Genomic DNA, 23,624 nt, shown 5'->3' with positions numbered 1-23,624 from the left:
TTAGAACAAAAAATTTCTTAAATATAACACTTTATTTATCTTTAAAATAGTGTCAAAGGAGGAAATAGTATTCACTAGAAAACGAACTTCTTAAAAGCTCTTGGCTGATTTTATTTTCAAAAGGCCATTTGTAATTACCAAAAGGCAATCTTTGACTCTTGTTGGAAGTTGCCATTATTACATTTATTCTTATCTCCTATTTAAAATTTGTCTTATTTTTCATTTTATTTATTTTAATGAATTTATTACATTTTTATTAATGAATATGACTTCAGCATTTTTATTCTATATTATCTCTCTCATTTTTAAATATTTCACTATATTAATCTGCTATACCAAATTTCTTAATTTTACCATTCATTCTAAAACAAAGAAAATTAGAAAAAAGAATTTAGATTATTTCCAAGCAAGAGTAAGAGTGGTCAACAACTCATTTTAGGGCATCATTCTTAGAGCAAATTTTGGAATATTGAATGAGAGGAATCGGAAAAAGTTTATGTCATGACACAATTGAATATTATAAGTTATGAGATACTTCATGACGTATTCATGGGCATTAAAGCTTTTCAAAAGTGATCCATTAAATTGAATTCGAGTATAACTATTGTAATACGGGTAATACCCATGTCATGCACGGATTGTATATATTTTGAATCTTTTTATAAATTAAAGTTGGATAGTATATTACATATAGTTTAAATATTTTTAAAATAAATATATTTAACATTAGAATTCTTCATTTTTCATACTTAACACAGGTTTATATCTAACATTCTTATAGTCTTATATAAATGAAGAAAATATAAAAAATCATCCAATATTTTTATGATCTTTCAACTATAATATTATTTATTGATTAACCATGAATAATCTGAACATTGGATGATATTTTTTCATATTAAGCTTCGGTATCAAATGACCTACTATTACAGGTCATTTACCAAATAATGAAACATAAGTAAAAATATTTTTTTTAAAATGTAAACGTATGCAACTTTATCAATTTATACTACCATCATATAGTCCAAGAAAAAAATTATTAGATACATTGATGGGTAACCTAGTAAAACAAAACATATATTGATATTACAACTTTATACCTAATATATGTGAAATCAAATAAAAATTTAATTTTTACATAATCCTAAATTCTCAAAGTTATAAGTATATAGCTATTTCTCCTAACATTTTTAACTGTCAAAGTCGCATTTATTAAGATAGCTCATATTTTCTACTGTACAATTTTTTTAATTTGACTTTCATTGTCAAATGGCTCGATGTTTGATCATTAATATCTTAATTAATGCTTATCATAGTTTTAGTGAAATGTTATCAAGTTTTGAATCGGGTCAATAGTATTTCAAAAAGGTTAGAATTTCTTCTATATTGTTTGAATGCAAATCAAACATTTTTCGAATTCTGAAAATTAGTGAGGTATGATGTGTGACTGATTTATAATATTTATTTTGCAATTGTGAGAATTTTAATTTAAATGTAAATTTATGAAAAATCTTTTTTTAATATAGATAATCATAATTATTATTTGAAAATGAATTTATTTGATTTCAAAAAGCAAAAGTACTTTAGCTTGTAAGGGAAGTTTTATTTTTAAATCTGTTATTAATTAATTAATATAAAGGTTCACATCTTTTGAAATAAATTCTAAGCAAGCCACATGACAATATTTAAAAACTCTTCAACTCTAATTCTCCAAGTGCCATGGGGATATGATATGATTCAATTTAACTCAAAAGAACTCAAATATAAAAATCAAAATCAAATTGATAAGATAGTTACATACTTACATACTCATGAATCCAAATCAACTCAACTAGATATATTATACTCGAAATTCGCCATAACATCTATAAAATGGTTACTTTTAATGGACATTGGTCTAGAATACAAAATAAATTGGGCTCGAATTCAATCACCCAATAAATAGTTTCAAAATAATGGATTTTTTTGGGTAATGAAAGTAGTAATTATAAATCGTAAGAATTAAAAAGAGGGTGACACAAACTAAAGATTACCTAAAAGAAAGGATTAAAATTTGAAAATGGAAATGAAAAAATTTGGAATTTCGAATTGAGATGCTGAAATTTAAAAAATGAGATGGAAAATGCATATGAATTACCATATTGACTAACTTATTGGTTTATGTAATCAACCTAATATTTTTGAATTAAGACTTTGGTATTGTTGTTTTGCAATTAATGAATTATGACCTAGTTTAATTTTCTGAAAAAACTTTATCCGGAGAATTGTGAATCATTGTTTTTGACAAATTGGTTTTAAACCTTAAAACATTAACTTTAAAAAAATAATAATTTTTATTGAAACATAACTCAAATATTTTTCACATAAGCATCTCATACAAAAGATTAGGCACAACAACTTTATCCGGAAAAGCGTTAAAACTTAACATAAATAAAGTCTAATAATGTGATGTTGTGAATGAGCTATGATATTTGGTGAAGAACAAACAACAATAAAATGCACAAAGAAACCAACCAAAACAGAGTAAGAACAACAATGGACACACACATAAGAATTAAGAGGTATCTAAGGATACCTCCTCCTCAAAACAAGTTTCTTATCATTAATATATCAACATACATCAATGACTCAACTCAAACAAGCCTTGAGAACACTCTATCAAGGTAAAGATTGAACCTTTAATATCAATCTCACACAAACAAGCAAATACAAGATGAAGAACTCTTATGGTTGAAACCCTAGTTGCCTCACTTGTGTTTGCCTTTCTTAATGCCCTAATGATGCTCTAAGACCCTCTTTTATAGTCCTTTAGGAAACCTTAGGACAAAACCCCAAAGGCCCACTACAAACCGAGAACAAAACAGAAACTCGCGTTTTTGGGGTGCTGTGGTCCGCTTGACCCAAGCGGATCCACTCGACCTGGTCAAGTGAGGGTTCAGAGCCTTCCATTGTGTCTTCTCTTGTTCAATGCACATCCAAGAGCCATCCTCAAGCACTCCCTTGCCTTCATTGATAGACACTAAGTCATCCACTTTGATCACTTCATCAAGTGATCCAAACTTCAATTCTCCATACTCCATTGCACTCACATCTTTACTCTCAATAGTGCAAAAATGTGAGTGCAAGATAGTGCATAAGCTATGAGGTGATCAAACACTTCACCAATGGCTTGATATAACACCCCTGAATTTCGAGTAACTAACTATACTATATTATATTGCATAATAATTCTACCGAAATTTCGACAGAATTACGTTTGAAAAATGGACTGCCTAAAACATTAATTTATGATCAACGTCCAAAATATAAACCTGTTTCAACAAATCAATCATTCCATATTCCAAACTTTCAACTCCACATAGCTCAATCGCCAACGCATTTCTTAACTCGTAATTTCAGGCATGTTATTCCACGATTATTATAAGAATAATCGCTAAGGAAATTATCTAACCAAAATTTAAATCATAACTTAAGTTAAACTATTACAACCTAACCGAAAAGATTTAACGCAGATTAATATTTACACCTTTAAGTTTTAAAATACTAATTACACATAAAACTAAGGCGGAAAGAAATATTATAACTATATACACAAAATGAGTGGACGTAGCTCTCTGCTAGTATCCCGACTCTAACCTTCAGACACTTGCATATAACGACATGTAATATCAGCCAAATAGGCTGAGCTAGATTCCATACTGTGGATCCAAACATATATACAGATAGGATACATTAAATATATCCGACAAACCATTTACTTTTCCAAACACAATACTATAAAAATAATATTTTATAAAAAAAATCACTTTTCCTTCATTTTATGTTTTCATAAATTAGACACTGTTCATTTTTCTTTACTAAATCATTTTCTTTCAAAATCTTAAAATCACCAGTCAAATCTATGGAATGGAACGAACTTTATTTTCATTGGGCTAGCTAAGCCCTCCACATCACTATTAGATAAAGATCCCTAGTGTGCACACCCCACAAACGGCCAACCGTAGCAGAAGATCAATGTCCGAGGTACTGATCAATGTACCCCCCGAACTATTATGAGCGTCAAAATAATCCCGACGAGGTTCCAATTCCTTGAGACACCACAAAGGTAATCCCAACCATTTTAAGACATTAAACAATCTATAACTTTTCTGTAATTATTCTATGATTTCAAAATTTCAAAAGAACACTTTTTATATTAAGAAGAGCATCTCCTTGTGCTTAAACCAATCTCAGCTAAAGAGAAAAAAAATACACACCTTTGTTCTCTTTTCTTGCAACTATTAAAGATTCGAGTAAGAAACCTAACCTTTTAAATTACAGCAAGCCAACTAGCACAATCAATATGATTCCTCAATGAAATTGGTATCTAAAATATAAACATGTATGTGTTTAATAATCGATGGTAGATTTGACTTGACTAGCTAATGAACTTTGTTTTATTTTATTTTATTTTTTTATGAAAATATAGACTTTTTATTATAACTTATTAGTATAATTAATCTAATTAAACCACCAATATCTTTAATAACCAAAGTAATATTCACCATATCAAAATACTCCCTTAGTTTATTAATCAATACTAAAATTCCTAATTTAATTTTAAAATTTCAACAGAAACTTAAAATGGGAATACTTCTTCCATACAAATTCAAATCATGCGTTTCTTAAACCTATCTTGGGTAAAATTTCGATACAAACAACTTTTGTGAAATAGCATATTTGTAAAAACTGCTCAGAAACTGCTTAAATTGGTATTTTTCGAAACTGCCATAAATTCTTACGAATTTCTTCTACATAATACTTCAAGATAAATGATAGAAAATTAATAATCTAGGTTACTAATAAACACATAATTAACTCTTAATTACAACTAATTCATCCATAAAACCTCAAAATCATAAAAAAAAAAAACCAAATCAATTTCTCTACCTAAACCCTATTTTGTAAAACTTAACATAACTGAAATTAAATGAGAGATTAAACTTATCCACCACCAAATGAGATTAGAACTCAACAAAGCTCGGAAAATTAGTATCTTTTAAATTATTATTTTTATTATTATTATTATTATTATTATTATTATTATTATTATTATTATTATTATTATTATTATTTTTATTATTAATATTATTATTATTATTATGAATTGAGATTAAAAAAAAATTAGTTATATTCTCAAAAATTTGAAGTGTTACACTTGAGATTTGGGACTTGACACAACATGTGAACTTCTCAATTAAATATCCTTTAAAATTTTATTTTTGATTAAAATAATCTTTTTATGTTTATTTAACTTTCTATTCAAATCTATTATTATCTTCAATAGTTTATGTAAAAGAACGATGATTAAATAAAGAAAGATTCAAGATTCATCTTTTCAAGATTAGAACCAACAAAAACTAACAACCCCATAAACAATAATGACTTTTGGCACTCGTGATTATCCAAACAAATCAAGTTTCAATTTGTTTTTTAAGAAAAAACACACAAAAAATGCATTAAGGTTTCAATTAATGAAAGAAAGATTTAAGATTTCATGTTTTATACAAGATTAAACACAATTTTAAAAAAATAAAAATCTAATAATCACTAATATTTTCGACGTTTATATGTAAACAGTTCTTTATTTTGTGAATATATCATGTTTAAAACTCAATTGAAACATAACTCTCTTAAAAGGATTATAGAAATAAAAGAGAAAATAAATCCCCCTTAATAAGAATACCCACACGTCAAAGAAGAATGAAACAACAATCCTAAAATATTATGATTGGCAACATAAAATAATATATCAGTTACAACGATAGTCCACATGGATTCTTTTTCTACATTCATTTTGATTTTCCACCATCTGAATATGTAAGTAAAATTCTTAATATCCCTTCTCACGTGTGCCCAATAGGCCATCTTCAGTCTTTCTTGTCTCTTACCTAGTCCTCCAAGCTTTAACTTTATGTCTTCTTTATCTCGGTTCGGTAATACATCGTCTTTGTACATGTCCATACTATTTGAAATGATTCTCATTCATCTTTTCTCAATATCTGCGACTCATAAAACCTTTCTGATATTTTTGTTTTGAATTCTATCCCTCAAGGTATGTCACTCTTTCATTGAAGCAATCACATTTTTTCTACTTCCATCTTCCTAATATGATCATTTATAAAATCCCAATATTTTTTTCATTTAGTTTCAAGGGCACACTGATCACTTAATATCCAAATAATCTCTCTCTATTTTTGTCACTACACTTAAATCTATAGGTTACATCTTATTAGATGTCCCCATTACTTTGAAATATAGACTCAAGGTAATTTAAAGCATCAACATGGGACGATTTCTTATGCTTTTAGGTTTATAGCATCTCTCATTATCTCATTTGTGCTACAGTTAAACTTCATGTACTTCGTCTTACTTCGACTTAATTACCATCGTGACTCCAACTCTTATCTTCATCGTTCTAACATAGCATTTAACCCCTCCTCGCACTCATCTACCAAAATAATATTGTCAGCAAACAACACGCACCAAGACGCGTCTCATAATATCAATCGAGTTATCTCATCAAGGACCATTGCAAAACGAAAGGGACATAAGGTTGAGGGTTGATAAAGGTCATTTGTGAATGAAAAATCCTTTGTTGCCACTCTACATGTCCAAGCATTTGTGTTCACTTCTTAATACATATCTTGCCCTATATTAATGTATTTATTGAGAATACCCATTTTGTCATTAGCCGGCCACCAAGACACTTCTCTTAGTACGTACTTTATAGCATAGTGGAAAAACCCCATTTGCTGCGGTTTTTTGGCCATAATATGCTGCGGTTTTGGGCCCAAGCCTCTTTTCTTGCCCTATTGTATCTCACAATTTGTCTCATAATTTTAATTGCTTTCATCGTAGATCCCCTAACATAAATACAAATTGGTTTTCTACTATGTTGATATATCTCGTCATACAAAGAAAAATCCTCATATGATAATCAATGATCCACATTCAATAGGAGGAAGAAAAGAGGAAATCTTCCTTTGATGATCAAGAGAAGAGAGTGAATAGTGATAATTTTTTTACTTATAAGTGAGATACAAATAATTTTTCCACTATGAGATGATCAAAAAATAATCATGAGATAAATATTTTGGTTGATAATTACCCATCATTGAGAATGCCCTAAGAGCAAGTCTAATGGTAGGAGATTTTTAGGGAGAAAGTTAGATTTCATCATCTTTTTATCATCTTTTCATGTATTTTATACTTTTTTTTTTCTCATATTTCTATATTTTGAGGAGAAAAAAGTTATATTTACCTTTATTTCTCTCAAAAATAAAAAGTGAAATCTTGACGAGCTCTTATTTTCAAAGTGATCTCTATATATATATATATGTATAATTTCAATAGACATGCCCTAATAACCAATACTCTCTCTATCACTTGGATATTGCAATATCTACCAATAATACAAGTATTACAAAAATGAGATGGACAACTGCTAGTTAATAAATTAAAATTGTGAGAAAATGTATTAAGATACTATACAAGTATTACAAAAAAATGGGAGTAATATAGAGGTGTGCCCCGAATGTAGTCAAATAAACTAGCTTTAGCGTAGTAATGCTAAGAAAAGAATTTAAAAAGTAGCATAAAAAATCCATGAGAAAACGCCAAAAAAATTGGAAAAAGCTGTAGAAATGCAAGTTAAACAAAAACTTTTTCAGGAGCACATGAACGATGACCAAGGCAAAAAAATGGGTGGATAAGAGGTGGATGTAATGGGGTCCTCATTTAAATTTTAAAATAATAATAGATTAATTTAAGTAAAATTTCTTGTGTATATAACATTAAGTGTTTGTTTTTGTTTTGTGTGTTGGGTTTTATCTATCATTTTAAATTGTTTTTCGTGGAAGAAAGTTAATGTAAATTGAAGATAGTGAAGGTTTTTAGTAGTGATTTAAGATTTTAAGAGTTGGTGAAGGGGGTTTGAATTCTACGTGTTAAGAGAATTTTAGGTGAAAATTATGTTATTTGTAGCTGAATTTTAATAAAACTTTCATGTGTTTTATCCAAGTTATTTTTGCATATTTTACTTCTGTGTTTGAATTTGTGCATTTAAGTATTCTTTCAAAATGGGTTTCAAACTTTTAAAATGTGTTTCAAATGGAAAAAAGAGCAAATTCCTATTCACCCATCTGGAGAGTATTTAGTCTCCTATTTAAATCTTCAATATTTAAAAAAATTAATTTAAGAAAAATCTTGATTACACCCTCATATTAAATATTATTGATCCATTTGGTTTTTGCATGTTTGCAATGCACATGTTTTATCCTAGATATCTCATATTGTGTTTAATTCAAAATTATAAAATTTTGATTTTAATAAAATTTACATTGAAACGAATCAAACAAGATTACATTTGACTATATTTTAACTTGTAGATTAAGAATAAAATACAAATTAAGAGTAAACGATGAATAGTATTAAAAACTCAAAGGGAAAAATAATAATGAATAGGAGGAATTATAATTTGATTTATATATTAGGATATTTGGCGAAAATTTTTAATTCATAATCCATTTTTCTTTACAATTGATATTCATATTGCATTATTTCATTGAAAAAATTCTTTTTTAACAAAAGAACATATATAGAAGAGAGGAGATGAGTATATTGTGAATATTTAGACAAAGTTTTGATTTTCACATCAATTTTATGAAGTTTGTAACAAGTACTACATATATATTTGTTTATCAATCAAAATTTGAGATAATATTTCAAAGGTAAAACTTTTTTTATAATAATTTCTCTAGATAATAAAGCTCTTTTTGTGATCCACTACATAGAAAAACACTTTATTTTAAAAGTTAAATCTTAAATGTAAATTTTGCTCATAACACCCTAAACGTTACTTAGCAAAATCCTTACATAGAAAATACATTTTATCTATCTTGTTTTCTTTGAATTAGTTGGTTAAGTCTTGTATAAATTTAGTTCATACAAAGTAATATAGATCAAACTAGATATAAAAATTGTGAATTAGAGAGTATCACTAAATCAGATAGAGAATAAAGAGTATGAACTCCTGAATGAAATATTAAAAAAAGTGCATAATAAAATAGAATGGAATTAATTCATACTACCTTGGTTCGTAAACACTTGCTACTTAAGTATTTTTGTATTATTTATCATTTAAGTTTATTATATATTTTGTAAGAAAAAATATAGTCAAATGATATCTTATTTGAATCGTCTAATTGCGTACTTTCACAATATTAAATTTTAATGAATTTAGTTATTCACAATCAAAATATAAATAATCAAAATAACACATTCAATCACTTAAAGAAATGAAATATAGTAAGTATAATAGAACAAAAAAAATAGTCGTTCGTCTTGTAAGACCGTCTCATCAAGACAAGTCCATATAATTAACCCAATTCTGTAATTGATTACTTTATAATCAATAATCAATAATCAATCAATAATCAATAAAATATACTAATGAAGAAACGACTTGAGATATGTGTCACACTGTCATTAAAATTTTTCCCACCTTTTTTCTATCATTGACAGGGTAACTTTTGATATTTGACTTGATATTTAAGGAAATAAATAACTCATTCAAACATGTAATATTTGTTGATTGATTATAATTATATGTGATGATATATTGAAATGCTATATTTTCTTACATAAACCAATAAAAGAATATCCATGAAAATCTTTATTTTAACTAATCATTATCACATAATGAATAAGCTAATTAATTCAGCTATTTTTTCAACTAAATCTCCCTTCTATCTATCATGATTGAAGACTTTTAAATTTTGTTTGTCTTAATTATCAATAATTACTATGAATATATGTTTTAATATTGTTGTATAATAAATTATTTATTCACTTTGATAATGATAATATATCATAACAAATACAAATATTTAATAATTAAGTTCATATTGTAAATGAATTAATTTTATAAAATAATATCATTATTCATGTTGGTAAATATTTATAGCATTTGTGTTTTACACGGGAATCTATCAAGTTATAAGTAATAACTTTAATGCATTAAATCTATATGAACCGGCCCAATAAAAATTGTCTCATCATGAGACCATCTCATTTAAAAAAAAATTACTTCCTCTGTTCCAAATTACTTGGAATATTTTCTTTTTCACTTAGTTTAATATACTAATTCAATTCTTGATATTTCTAATTATATATATTAAAAAATTATAAAATTTTGATATTAATAATATTTTCTTATAGACAAATCAAACGAGATGTCGCTTAACTATATTTTAATTTATAAATTAAAAATTAATTAAAATTAAAAATAATGAGTAAATAATACAAATATTACTAATATTGACACTAATTTAAAACAGACAGAGGAAGTAGATTTTTAAGCTATGGTGAGAGAAAACATCACTTTTGTCACTAAATTTGAAGGGACAAAACTATTGTCAATTTAAGGCCAACTCCTCCACAAACCACAATCCTTCCTTCCCACCACCCTCAACCACAGGTATCCTCCTCCTTCCTTCCTCCCCCAATTGAACTTTATTTTAAAACCTCCCAAACAAATTTCTCAAATCAAACATTACTTTATAAATCTCCATGTCCAGAAAAAGCTTAAAGCTCTCCTACCATGGAAGCCCCCACCATTATCAACAACAACAAAACCAACAAGATGATAAACAACAACAATTAATACCAGGTCTCCCAGATCATATTTCTCATTTAATCCTCTCCAAAATCTCTCCTACAATCCTTTACTCTGTTTCTCATCCATGGCGGAATTTCATCTACTCCCCAATTTATCCTCCATTTTACTCCATTTACACTATCCTTACTCCCGATAATTTAACCCACTCATCTTCTTCAAAGCCTCAACAAATTCTTACCCCAATTTGTTTGTCCTCTTTTGACCCAATTTCTTCTCAATGGGAATCGCTCCCTCCTCCTCCGCCACCCCTCTCACTCTTACTCCGCCATCCGCCATTTATTTCGAGAGACCTTCCTGTTCAGTCTGTAGCAGTGGGTGATAAACTAGCAGTAGTTGCGGGTACGACGCAGCATCTAGCACCCGCTTTACCGAAACCCTTGGTATTCGACCCATCTACACGGGTCTGGACTTATGGCCCATCCATCTCAGTTCCCAGAAGATGGTGTGCAACCGGATCACTTAACGGATCCTTATACATAGCAAGTGGATTCGGGTCTCATTTCTCGACGGACACAGCAAGATCCGTTGAAAAATGGAACCCATCAGCGAATAATCGGGTTCAACAGTGGGAAAAACTGGGCCCGTTATGGGACGGTCGATTCTCACGTGAAGCTACGGATGCAATAGGATGGAAGGGCCGCCTATGCATGGTGAACGTCAAAGGAGACGCCACCAAACAAGGCGCTGTTTATGACTCTAAGAACAATACATGGCAAGAAATGGAAGAAGGGATGGTGGCTGGATGGCGTGGCCCGGCGGCGTCAATGGCGGAAGAGGTGATTTACATGGTGGATGAATCTAAAGGAGTGTTGAAAATATATAATGAGGAGAAAGATGAATGGGTTAATATAATGGAGAGTGAGAAACTACGTGGAGCCCAACAAATGACGGCTCATGGCGGTAAGCTTTGTGTTTTATGTAATGGCGGAAATGTTATAATTGTGGTGGATGTGACGGCGCCGCCGCCGAGAATGTGGGTAGTTGAACCACCACAAGGATTTAATGTGGTTGCGGTTCATATTTTGCCTAGGACGAGTAGGGGTCCACTCGGTTTGAACATTGTTTAACGTCATGCAGTTTTATACCATACATTTGTTTATCACAATTTTTTAAAGGAGAACATTAATATATTAAAGTGAGTGTTTGGTAAAATAGTTTATTGTGCAATTTTAGCTTATTTTGATACAATTAAAGCGTTGGGGGGTCAAACTAACCAGTGCTAATGTTTGACAAATTAGTCGATTGAAATAGTTTAATGTTATAAAAAAGTTGTATTTGAACAAGCTGCTTATAGCAGCAGGTTCAAAATCAGCTGCTCAAACCAGTTAATAAAATTAGTTGGTCAAATCAGCCACTGTAATCAGATACCAGTCGTTGCCCAAACACTCCCTAGTGTGTTAAAGTGGTTAATTACATAAATGCGCTAATTACGTGGATTCATCTTATAGTGAGACGATCTTATATAGAGGACGAATTGTATATTTATTATTTATACATTTATTTATTTTTTTGTTATGATTTTTTTTGGTTTTTGTTATTAGTGCGTTATGATTAAATTGAGGAGGTTCTAGGAAGGAAAAAAAATCTAGGATTTTTGTTTAGAAGGATGAGAAAGACTTATTGATACAATAATTATGGTTGATAGCAAAGTCACATGGAGAATGCCTTGTTAGATCATCTAAAAATTGTCTACTATTTTGCATATAATGTCAAATGTAGGAAATTCATGTTTTACATCTTGCTTATCTCCACTAGAATCTCTTGCCTACACTAAAATTGTTAGAATCTTTTCCCACAATATTATTAACAAAAAAAACTCTTTTCCTACACTAAAATGATCATGTCCAACCTGTTGTAGTAGCACATCTATCATTAGTGTCTTGGAATATATTGTGTTCTCCATCTCTGCTCATAGAGAAGCTCTCGCATCTAACCTATGATGCATATAACTTTCGCACCCACTACCAATTTTGTTCTTTTTCATGAAAAATCTTTTAATACGTGTTAGAAACCAAGACCATGACTCCATATTTCCCCCTTTTGTACATTAATTTAATTAAACAATTTAAAATTTCATAAATTACTATCTTGCATATAATTGTGGTTCATTTATTGAACCGCTATGTTAAATAATTGTGTATTTCAGAAATGTAAGAAATTAAATAAACTTTGCATGTTGTCCTATGTGGACATTATTAGGGCAATTAGTTTTCTTCTACTTGAAAGTGAGGATTAAGTGTTTAAAAAGCGTTATTAAGGGAAAATATTCAAAAATTAAAACATAATGTAAGCATGTAACAGTCTCAATTCAATCATTGATAAACAGAAATACTCCTTTTATATTAATAGTCATTTTGTAATAGATTATACACTTATAAATTAGCATTAAAGAAAATTATTTTTTTTTTTTAAGGAAAAGGTGAACATTTTAATGGAGAGAGAGAATGGATTGTATAGATGTATTTAAAATAGAGTTAAAAATTTCGATGTTAATAAAAGAAATTGATAAATAATAGAAAACATCATTGTGAATAATTCAACATTTCGTTAATTTCCACACAATAATAGCTTTTGATTAATCATAATAACACAAACTTAGGGGGTTTTCCTAGAATAATACAAACTTTAGTTTATTAACTAATTTACCAATTTTTTGTCATATTATCTCCTATAGTTCATTAACTAATTAGTTGACTTACAAAAAATATTTAAAGATGATTATAAATAATAAGTGATTTTATTTTTTAACCACTACATCTAATATTTTAGTTTATTTAAACATAAAGGACAAGTAAGTTTATTTACATATAGATGTAGCAAGAGTCCGTTGATTATTGATAATTTCGTCTAATAATCAACACAAATTGTTTTGAAAGACAGTTTTTTTGAGAGTCTCATTAGATATTTAGACTAAAATCTTAATTACTATAAATTAAAAAGAATATAAAAATGTAAACTTCTTGTGTTGAGATCGTTGTCGCTCACAAAAGTCACAGAATAATTAAATAGAAAACAAATATTGAAGTAGTATTGCAGCAAGAAAGTAGAAAAATGTATGAATTTTCAAAACCGGCTTATAAATAGAAAAGTTGGAGGAGAATAATTTGATTGGATGACTACAATATATATTAAGTGAGTAACCAAATCCACCATAATTATTATTCATTTGGCATTTGCTTTGACTGCATTTGGCATGGCGTTTTATATATACTTTTTCTAGATTTTAGTCGTAGGCACTATAGTTATTTTATTATTGCTTTTGCTTTTGCACAATATAATTATTATTCATCAATTAATTTTATTTTGTATATATTTTTCTATGTATAATGTATAATATAATCAAGTGAGATCTTGTTTGATTCATCTAGATGTATGTTTTCATAATATTAATTTTTTAAAATTTTTTATCATATAAATTAAAGATATTAAAAATTTTATGTACATTAGATAGCATAAAAAATAAAAATATAACATCTATTAAAAATCAAAGAAGTACTAATTGGTGGGATGTATAAGCATTATCCCATGGAATTCTATTATATTTGAAATTTTAATTTAAATAAAATAATTAATTTTATAACTTTTCAAGCTATCTAATTTTAATTGTGGGTGTTTAATTAAATTTGGTTTACGATGTAATTGAATTCAATTATTTCAATTTTTACATTATCGAAAATTTCAATAATTGATTTAGTTCAACAAGATATTCTTTAACAAGGTAGTACAAGTTCTATAAAAGGGTAATGAGGCAACTAATAATTACATACAAGATATACTCATTTTAGAATTAAATAACAATACATAAATTTTTGTGAGAGATAATTTTTTTAAAAGGCATCTTTAATTGGGCCGACCCATTATATATTTTTTAAAATATTGTAAGTAAGCATTAAGAATAATGTAAATAGATGTTTAAAATATTGAAAATAGGCATTAAGCATACAGTAAGTAAGTATTAAGAATAATGTAAATAGGCATTAAAAATACAATATATGCATTAACATATAATGGGCTAGACTTAAGATACGTATTTAAAAGAGACTAGCTGATAACAATAATGCAAAAGTCTTATCTAAACAATTTTTAGTGTATAATCGATTGCAGTTATATAGGATCAAATCATAAAAGATCCATGATATAGGACCTTTTAAAATAGGATCAAATCATAAATTATATTAGTGGCTGAGCGATTTTACTTTCACTCTTTTAAAAAAAAGTTTGATTATCACCACTAAATGAAGAATTAATTCTCCCTGCATGTATTGATTTTCTAACCTATCTAAAATAAAAAAAAATAATATAAATAAAGTATTAGAAATATTATTTGTATTTTAGAGGGAAAATTACCCTTTATCAAAGATCTTAGGATTGAATTTCTATATGTAATTTCACATTTAGTTTCTATACATGAATTGCATATGAAAACATTTTAAATGTTTTCGCTCATATATTCATCTCATTTATATATTTCTTCTATCAACCTATTTTTTATCATGTTATTATTTTGTGATGTATTACCTTCTTTTTTTTTTTAGATTGCAGCAAACCAATCAATACAGAGAAGTATCACTTTGCAATTTGAACTTTCTAGTTAAACCTTGACAACAACTGATTTTGACCAAACCAAACTCAAATGAAAACAGATCAGGCTTTAAAAAACAAAAAAAGAACTCCAACGGGTTGGGTTCATTTGGCCTGGCTCAAGCCGTTTTATAAGAAAATTTTGAAATTTTTTAAGTCAAAAAATCAAAAAACTGAACCAAATAATCCAACTTTCAAACTTATTTCAAAAGTAAACGTGAAATTTCTAAACCTGAGGTTTGGGGCTGTTCGCAGTTACTAACTGCGAACAAGTCAAAAAAGACAAAATAGCTGTTTGCAGTTACTATTTGATCTGTTTTGACCTGTTTGAACAGCATGCTCCACAAAAACAGGTCAAAATAGCTATTCGCAGTTAGTTACTGCGAATAGCTTTTTTGTCTTTTTTTGACCTGTTCGCAGTTAGTAACTGCGGACAGCCCCAAACCTCAGATTTGAAAATTTCACGTTTACTTTTGAAATAAGTTTGAAAGTTGAATTATTGGTTCAATTTTTTGATTTTTTGACTTAAAAATTTCAAATTTTCTTTTATAAGAAGAATCAACATTATTTAACAAATAGCACTAGGAGCGTTCAAAACCTAATAGCAAATGTTGTATAAAAGCAAACAAGTAAACGGTGTGCAATTTGATTGTTGGCAGTGTGAGCAAGCCAGTGGCCACAGCTATCATGAATGCAGTAAGCTTCCTTTACTCGGCAAGGCATAGCCCACATGATCTTTGACCATTGCAACTGTTTCTATTTTAATTCACATTCTACAAAAACCGACTTTCGGTGTATGTGACTGTCTATCCTCACAATTAGACAAATTGGTACGTCTTCTGTTGAAAATAGAGTAACAACTTGAAGATGAACAAACAATATAGCAAAAACATTAATCTCATCTGTTCTATTCCATTGAGATTGCTATTCTATCGTGTAGTCCGTAAATGTAATTTTGAAGTTTGTTTTCGGATATAATAAAACAAAAATTTTAATGGTAGATATTTTTAATAAAAAATACTTCATTCTATTTATCTTAAGTGTCTCATCTACCTTATGCACAATATTTAATGCACTTATTCAATCCTAATATATCTAATTATGTATAATTAAAAATTATAAAAAATTAATAACAATTTTACATTAAAACGAATCAAATAAGATCCCACATAGCTATGTTTTAACTTATAGATTAATAAAACACAATTTTAAGAGTGATAGATAGATTAATAAATAGGAGGGAGTATATGATTAAAAGAGAAAATCAATACATAGATGAAAATCAAATGAAAAAAAAAAATTTTATAAAAAAATATAGTAGTGAAAATATAGCAACATCATATAGCTGGATTATATGATGATTCGGATATTACAAATTAATTAACATTAAATGCAAAACATAAATGACACAAGAAATCACACAATAAAGAGGTTTCGTTTCTTATCATACTTGAGAAACACAAAGCTCTGATCTCCATCACAACACACAAGGAAAAGTGAGTTTGGCTGTAAATTGCACACATGCCACACCGGGAAAGTGAGTGCATCTTAAGTCATATCCATCATCGACATATTATTTGGCACAACGACAACCGAACGCTAAAAAGTTTAAACACAGATGACGTGGGTGAAAACCGGGAGACAGCATTAATTTTCAGAGCTATAAGGTGACGTCTCACTGGATGATGATGAACTGTCCTGTAAACGCTTGAGCTCATCATAGGCCCATTCGAGGCCAGAGCAATAATGAACTGGTGGGTTGAATCTGCTGTCATTGATATCAGGGGGCAGAAAAGGACCATTTTCAACCAGAAACCTAACTGCTTTCCTATTCCTTTCTTTTGCAGCCAAATGAAGGGGAGTCCCTGTAAAAACCCCAAAAACACAATTAGACCTCCAGAAGTTCAAGAAAACCGATAAAACTAAAGAAAAATTACCTAGAATAATCCAATATTTTCATGATTTTTCTAAAATAATCTCATCTATCGATTAACCATGAATAATCTCAACTTGGTTAATTGGATGATCTACGGCAATAGGTAATTTACCAAAATTGTAAGCTGAAAATTAATGTACAATTAGAAAAAAAATTTCAAAATTTGCAAAAAAACTGTAAATGATGGAAAAAAATCAGAATTTTTTTTTTTTTTTACATTTTTACGACATTTTATTTTAATTTATCTTTTAAAAAAAATAAAACTTGCTATAACAAGTCATCCGGTTACCGGGTTTACTCAAGGAAAAAACCCCCCTAAAGTTTGAAGTTTGGATTATTCATGGTTAATTAATATTTTGAAATATTATACGAAAATCATAAAAAGGTTGGATTATTTTTGGTAATTTTTCCAAATATTAATCCAGATGGCAACTTTTGAGGGTTTAAAAATTAATCATAAAAAGGTATTGAATAATGATGGTACTCACAGCGAAATGGACCCTTGGTTCTAGCATCAATATTGGCACCCCGTTCAAGCAGTATATCCATCACTTTGAGATGGCCTCCTTCAGCAGCAAGGTGTAGAGGAGTGACGCCCTGTAACTTGGTACCCCAAGCAGCCACATTTGCATCCATCCCATCATTGAGCAATCGTTTGACCTGAATTTGTTTCCACAGAATTGACAAACAAGTTTATACCTAAACAGTTGCCAAAAATAGTTTTTATGTAAACAAATACTTCTGCGAATGAAAACATCAAGAAGAAAACCAGAGCAGCCAAAACAGAGCACAATAAGCAGGCAGCTCTCCTTCAAATTAAATAAATAGGAGGGCCTTCAAGGCAAAACAAAACACTGGAAGCTTGATAAGACAATACATGGAAACTTGGGCAAGTACACAGCAGATCATGCATCTGAAAAGGAAATGGTCATAGTCGAAAGCAACACAGAATCTAAGTCTGACAACACATAGCAGTACAATTTCAAGTGTGTAGGTAACAAGCAATACGCCATCTGACAATTCTTATCAGAAGTTGTATTATCTCGAGTACCAAACATGAGATAATACACTAAAACAAAGGCAGAAGTGCCATGCGATGCGATCCAGCCTTGTTTTTACACGATGCAATTCAGCCTTGTTTTAACCTAACCTCAGATAATACACTAACACCAAAGGTAAAAGTGCGACGCAATGTGGCCTTGTTTTTACACGATGTAATGCGGCCTTGTTTTTACCTAACCTGAGATAATAATACACTACATCCAAAGGCTGCAGTGCAGAACAAAACTTTGCCTGATTTTCTTGAGCCTAACTAGTTCAATTACCACCCTTCTTTCTCATCCAGGTTCAATACAGTGGAAAATTATTCATTTACTTCCATACAGCATACCATAGCTTGTTCAACTGGGCCGGCACTTCTCCTCAAAGATTCCAGGAGTTTAACTTACATTCCAGCCTTGGAAGACCCAATAACACTTTTTATGAGGGATAGACATTACTACTATGCCCATTAATTATATAAATTCAAACTTTGGTGAACCTAAGAATTTCAGAAGGGGGCAGAAATGGCAGGACTCCAAGATGAAGACATCATCGAGAATCAATTACGAGGGCAACATTCATAGGTTATCATAGCATTAGAAATACTGGGGACATATTAATTTAAGCTAAAAGAACGTTGCAAGCCTTGTGGCAAGTTCATTTCAGAGGCAACAAGTTTTATCACGGAAACAGCATAGCAATAATATATTGAATCATTGAGTACAAATTCAAAACCACATCAAAAGATCGACTAAATCCTCGGTTCAAAAAGGCGCACGGCACAACAAGAGAAAAAAGGTCCCAACTCCCAAAGCCTAGGCGCAAGACGCAAGGCAAAAGCGTGAGCTTTTCATATGCGAAGTACAACTTTTAGCTAAAAAACTTTTAAACCAATTCAAGAATTTGATTCTTAAACAATATGATATTCATATTATAATTACATCAAAAATCTAAAACTTCCATAATAATTGTGAGATGCTAACTATTTAGTGAAAAATAGCACAACAGGGTACATTAATCTACCTATAAAAGCAACCTGTCAAATTGTTCCATGTTTATTTGTAACAAAAAGAAGAGAGAAATGGAAACCCACAAAAGACACAAAAAATCCTGAAGAAATACAAAGATAAAAGGAAAAGAGAAGCTAGAAGAAAAAATAAAGAAAATAATAAAGAAAAAACCCAACAAAAAGCAGTAGACAAATTGTCGAAGACAATAAACATAGTAAGAACTAAAAGACAAAAGGAGACACTAAATTGAAGGAGCCATAGAAAGAGAAGAAAAAGATAAAGAATCAAAAAGAAGAAAAAAAGATAAAGAATTCACAAGATAGAAAAAGAGAAAACGAAAAGGAAAGAAGGTGCCAGACGAGGCCATGGTAGAAGTCCACAAATTTATAGAAATGTAAGCAAATTCTTATGTTACCCTTTTCATTTTTTCTTTGTAAACAAGAGCAAATCCTTCTTCGTTTTCCTTCTATCTTCAAAGAAGAAATCTTTTTAATGCCTAATTTTTATTTGACAAATTCTCAAAAAAAAAATTCTTCCAATAAAAATCAAAAGCTCATGAAAGCACAAGGTGCCAAAAGGTGCAAAGGGCGCACATGACAAAAGGGGATTTTACTAAAGCCTTCATTCGAGGCGTGCCTAGACATACCCGATACCCGCTTTTTAAAAATAGGTGTAAAATAATAATATCCTTTTACTATTCTCTTCTTCATCAAGCAAGCTAATATTCATTTCATAGATGTGTACAATTAGAGTAATACTCGTATATTATATCGAAAGAGAGTAATTTTTCCTATCAAATTTATTACGTAGATTCATTATATATGCGATTTCCACAATACTTTGAATCAGATCGAACCCTTAGTTTTAAAATGTGTGCCTCGCTTTGCGCCTTGTGCGCCTCGAGTTCAGGCTCAGCTAAAATCCCCTTGGCTAAGTGAGGCAAAGCCGACTACAAGAGGCGTGCGCCTTGGGCGCCTCGATGCGCTTCACGCCTTGTGCGCTCAGTCGACCTTCTTGTTGGGCTCGGTAATTAACTTGTGTTTGTTTGTTAGAAAAAGAAATAAAAACTCAAAACCCAAATTTACTTGAATATGAAGCTTGAAAAATCGTTGCTTCTTTAAGAAAAACAAAAAGCATGCGAAGAAGAAAATAATTGTGGGAATTATTCATATTCGCATTATAATAGTTTTGTGCTAAGGTGGTGTTTGCCACAAGAATAATGAATGTTTTTTAACTTATCAATACTAAAATATTAATATCTGTTGTTTGAAGTATTATATACATTTTAAAATTGAATTTTACGCTTTTAGCGAAAAAGCATGTCTCTTCTACAAAAAACTCGCACCTTCGCCCTACACTTTGCGCCTAGGCTCTAAGACCTTTTGCGCCGCTCCTCGCGCTTTTTAAAACTAAGATTGAACTTACTAATTGTGGAAATGAGGAAAAAAAATCCCTAATGGCTATCCAAATAGCCCAAATGAAAAAATAATCACTTGCAATAACTCCAACATAAATAGTAAAAAATTTCTCTTTAAACTTAAGACTATGGAAAAAGATGAGAAACGCCATATTCACTCAATGTTCACAAGACATATAATAAGAGAAGAATAAAAAGACATCATTCTAAAGCTCCAACTCAATGATACCACATAGACTTTTGAACAAAAAAGCGTTACAACTCGATGTTCCCCCTCCTCCTCCCATTCTTTTTTGGTCAATATCAAACATATACCGTTTCCACTAAAATGGACCCAAAACAAAGCTTCAGTTTCCACAATCAAGATGTTTATAAGATTATAAAAGTGTGATTGCATATTGCATCCAACTCTTAACCCACTAAAAGTGCAAATCAAAAACTATGCTCGTACCGTGTTTCAAACCGTTTGTATTGAAATATTTATCTTTTCTTTGTATTATGCTATACTTTTGTGATACAAGACTCCAGGTTTTTTTATTTATGTTACTATATTTCTGGTCAATGTAAATCATGGTCATATCTTAGCTTCTTGAGATTAAATATCGTTTCTGAAGGTTCTAAAGCATTAAATTAACATTTCTCGTATCTCATTTCGTTTTGTGTGTCGAATTGAATTTCTTTTCATGTAATACATTTTAAACCCACAACTTGAAGAAAGTCGCAATAAAATCTAGAAAGATGCATGCCACTTGCTTGACTTTTTATTCTCATAAATTTATCGTTTAGAAAAAAATGGAAATTTCATAGCACTCAACAATTCCAAAACACTCTAAATGTCAAAATGTGGAAATCAGAAAGCAAAAAATTGTAAACCACAGCGGTCTAAATTTTCAGATTTAACTTTAGTGGTTTCGAACGAGAGTACGAGACCAAACCCGAGTATGTGCAGCCGTAGAGACAGCCCATCATCAACTCTATAATTTAAAAAGTGTGTGCAAACTTTGTTAGAAGCAACAAGGCCTCCCCATCAAATTAAAGGATTAAATGTGCTAAAGATCTACTTATATGCCTATTCCTACCTACTCGATGGAAAAGCTTAAATTTGTCACCGCTAGGCATTTTTCAATAAGCAATGACCGCTAGGAAGTTGATTTACCACCTGTTTTTTTTTTTTTTTGCCAACAATTGACAATATAAGTAGGTATAGCAAATGGAGTTTAGCAAAATGAATACATAAATGAAGAAATTTTTAGTGTGTTCAAATTTCAAGTGAAGAAACAAATAACAATGACATTATGTGGGAACTCTAATACTATTTAATTAATTGGATACACAAAAAAAGTGAAACAAGCAATTAACTTCTCTTCCGAGTACAGAACCTTTCACATGAAAACCTTATCCTCTTCGTTCTTTAAAATAAACAAAAACAAAATGCTTTAACAACCCATCAAACACACCATCCTAATCAATGTCGCTGAAATAGCAATAATTCATTGGAACCACTTTCACGGCAACGCTTATAGATTTGTGGCTCGTATGGTAAGCTCAAAAACCGTTACAGTAGTGATACAAGCAGCGCTTTGCACCATGATTCTAACACACAAATATGAATATGCAAACTAGGCAACAGGTTCTTACAACTTCTTAAACCTAATAATGCAATCATAACTAAACAATTGCATATATAAGCACCAGTAGAAAGATTAAAGGAAAAATGAGGTAACAAGACAATATACCTCCTTAACATCGCCCTTACGAGCACCGATGTGGAGCGGAGTCCAGCCCCTATCATCCGTGTCAAACCCAGACCGAAGTAATCGTCTCCTCGACAATCTTCGCCTAGAAACCCCCAAATCGTCTTCTTGAGGTGTAAGCAGCATGATTAATACAGACTACACCAATTAATAAGACCCAAACCAATCTTTTTCTCCAAATAACTCAAATTCTTTATAATCAATCAACAAAGTGAAACCCTAAGGTCGAAATTGATAAAATCAAGAATAGCAACTGTATTACATGATTTTTCAGATGAATTGCTCAAATTAAGCAAATTTCTGATGAATAACTCACGAATTAAAAGTATGCGAAAACACGAGGAGGTTGAAATTAGCGAGAAAAAGTAAAGTAATTGGTCATATTGTAGGGAGCGAAAGGATTCAAACCAGGACCAAAAACACGGAGATTGTTAACGAGAATGATTGAAGAAGCCGTACCAGTAGAGAAAAGGGAGATTATGAACATTATAAATTGGTACAAAACCCTAAATTGAAAATCAGATATCGAATTGAAGGAAATTCAGAGACGCAATAGAAAATCAAACAAATCCTCGATCGATCGACGAAAACATAAGTGATTACTAGTGATAGTCTAATTTGATTTGGGTTCTACGGTGTATCGAAGAAATTAGGGTTAATCGACGAAGAAAGAGGCGTTAGATTTCAGCTAGGTCGTAGAAGTAAATATTCTAGAATTCTGACTGCTGAAACCTTAAATTGACTTGTGAAACGGAACCGATACAGCCGGCCCGGGTCAAATAGAAACGGACGGAGCCAGGCCGGGTCAAATGGAGAAGGATTGAAAAGAATAAGCTTTTATTAATCAAAAAACTAATTTGAGAATAAAAGTCTTTAAATTTAGCGTTTTTTTGTGCATTATAGTCTTAAAAAAGTTTATTTTTTATGAATTATAGGCCCTTAAGTATCAAAGCCTACAACACTCAAGTCAAGTGATCGTTGACCAACTCAAATGACCTTTGACCAGCCTAAATAACCGTTGATCATTATTAATCACCTTTGACTTTCGTTCAACATCCTTAATCATCTTTAACTTTTCTAATTACCAATGGTACCCTTTTGTTTTAGCACCTAAACGTCCTTTTTATCTATCATAACGATATTTTTTCAAAAAATGGACGTCGCG

The 23,624-nt window shown here is 30.2% G+C and overlaps 2 protein-coding genes and 1 pseudogene across 2 annotated transcripts; 1 reads left to right on the top strand and 2 right to left on the bottom strand.

The window, feature by feature from the left end:
* Positions 1 to 3,080, bottom strand: part of LOC130799264 (photosystem I P700 chlorophyll a apoprotein A2-like) — a 14,191-nt pseudogene extending 11,111 nt beyond the window's left edge.
* Positions 3,081 to 10,393: 7,313 nt separating this feature from the next.
* LOC130799914 (F-box/kelch-repeat protein SKIP25-like) lies at positions 10,394 to 11,874 on the top strand. The gene has a single exon (XM_057663208.1). The coding sequence runs from the start codon at positions 10,612 to 10,614 to the stop codon at positions 11,785 to 11,787; it is 1,176 nt and encodes a 391-aa protein (XP_057519191.1). The 5' UTR covers positions 10,394 to 10,611; the 3' UTR covers positions 11,788 to 11,874.
* A 4,709-nt stretch (positions 11,875 to 16,583) lies between these two features.
* LOC130799748 (phytochrome-interacting ankyrin-repeat protein 2-like) lies at positions 16,584 to 23,278 on the bottom strand. The gene is made up of 3 exons (XM_057662966.1): positions 22,442 to 23,278; positions 17,726 to 17,897; positions 16,584 to 17,166 (listed from the first exon to the last, which is right to left on the bottom strand). The coding sequence occupies exons 1-3, from the start codon at positions 22,583 to 22,585 to the stop codon at positions 16,949 to 16,951; spliced, it is 534 nt and encodes a 177-aa protein (XP_057518949.1). The 5' UTR covers positions 22,586 to 23,278; the 3' UTR covers positions 16,584 to 16,948.
* Positions 23,279 to 23,624: the final 346 nt, after the last annotated feature.

Source organism: Amaranthus tricolor, chromosome 14 (assembly GCF_026212465.1).
Source record: "Amaranthus tricolor cultivar Red isolate AtriRed21 chromosome 14, ASM2621246v1, whole genome shotgun sequence".
Taxonomy (NCBI): domain Eukaryota; kingdom Viridiplantae; phylum Streptophyta; class Magnoliopsida; order Caryophyllales; family Amaranthaceae; genus Amaranthus; species Amaranthus tricolor.
Note: the sequence above shows the minus strand (reverse complement) of the source record. Positions and strands in the feature narration are given on the sequence as shown.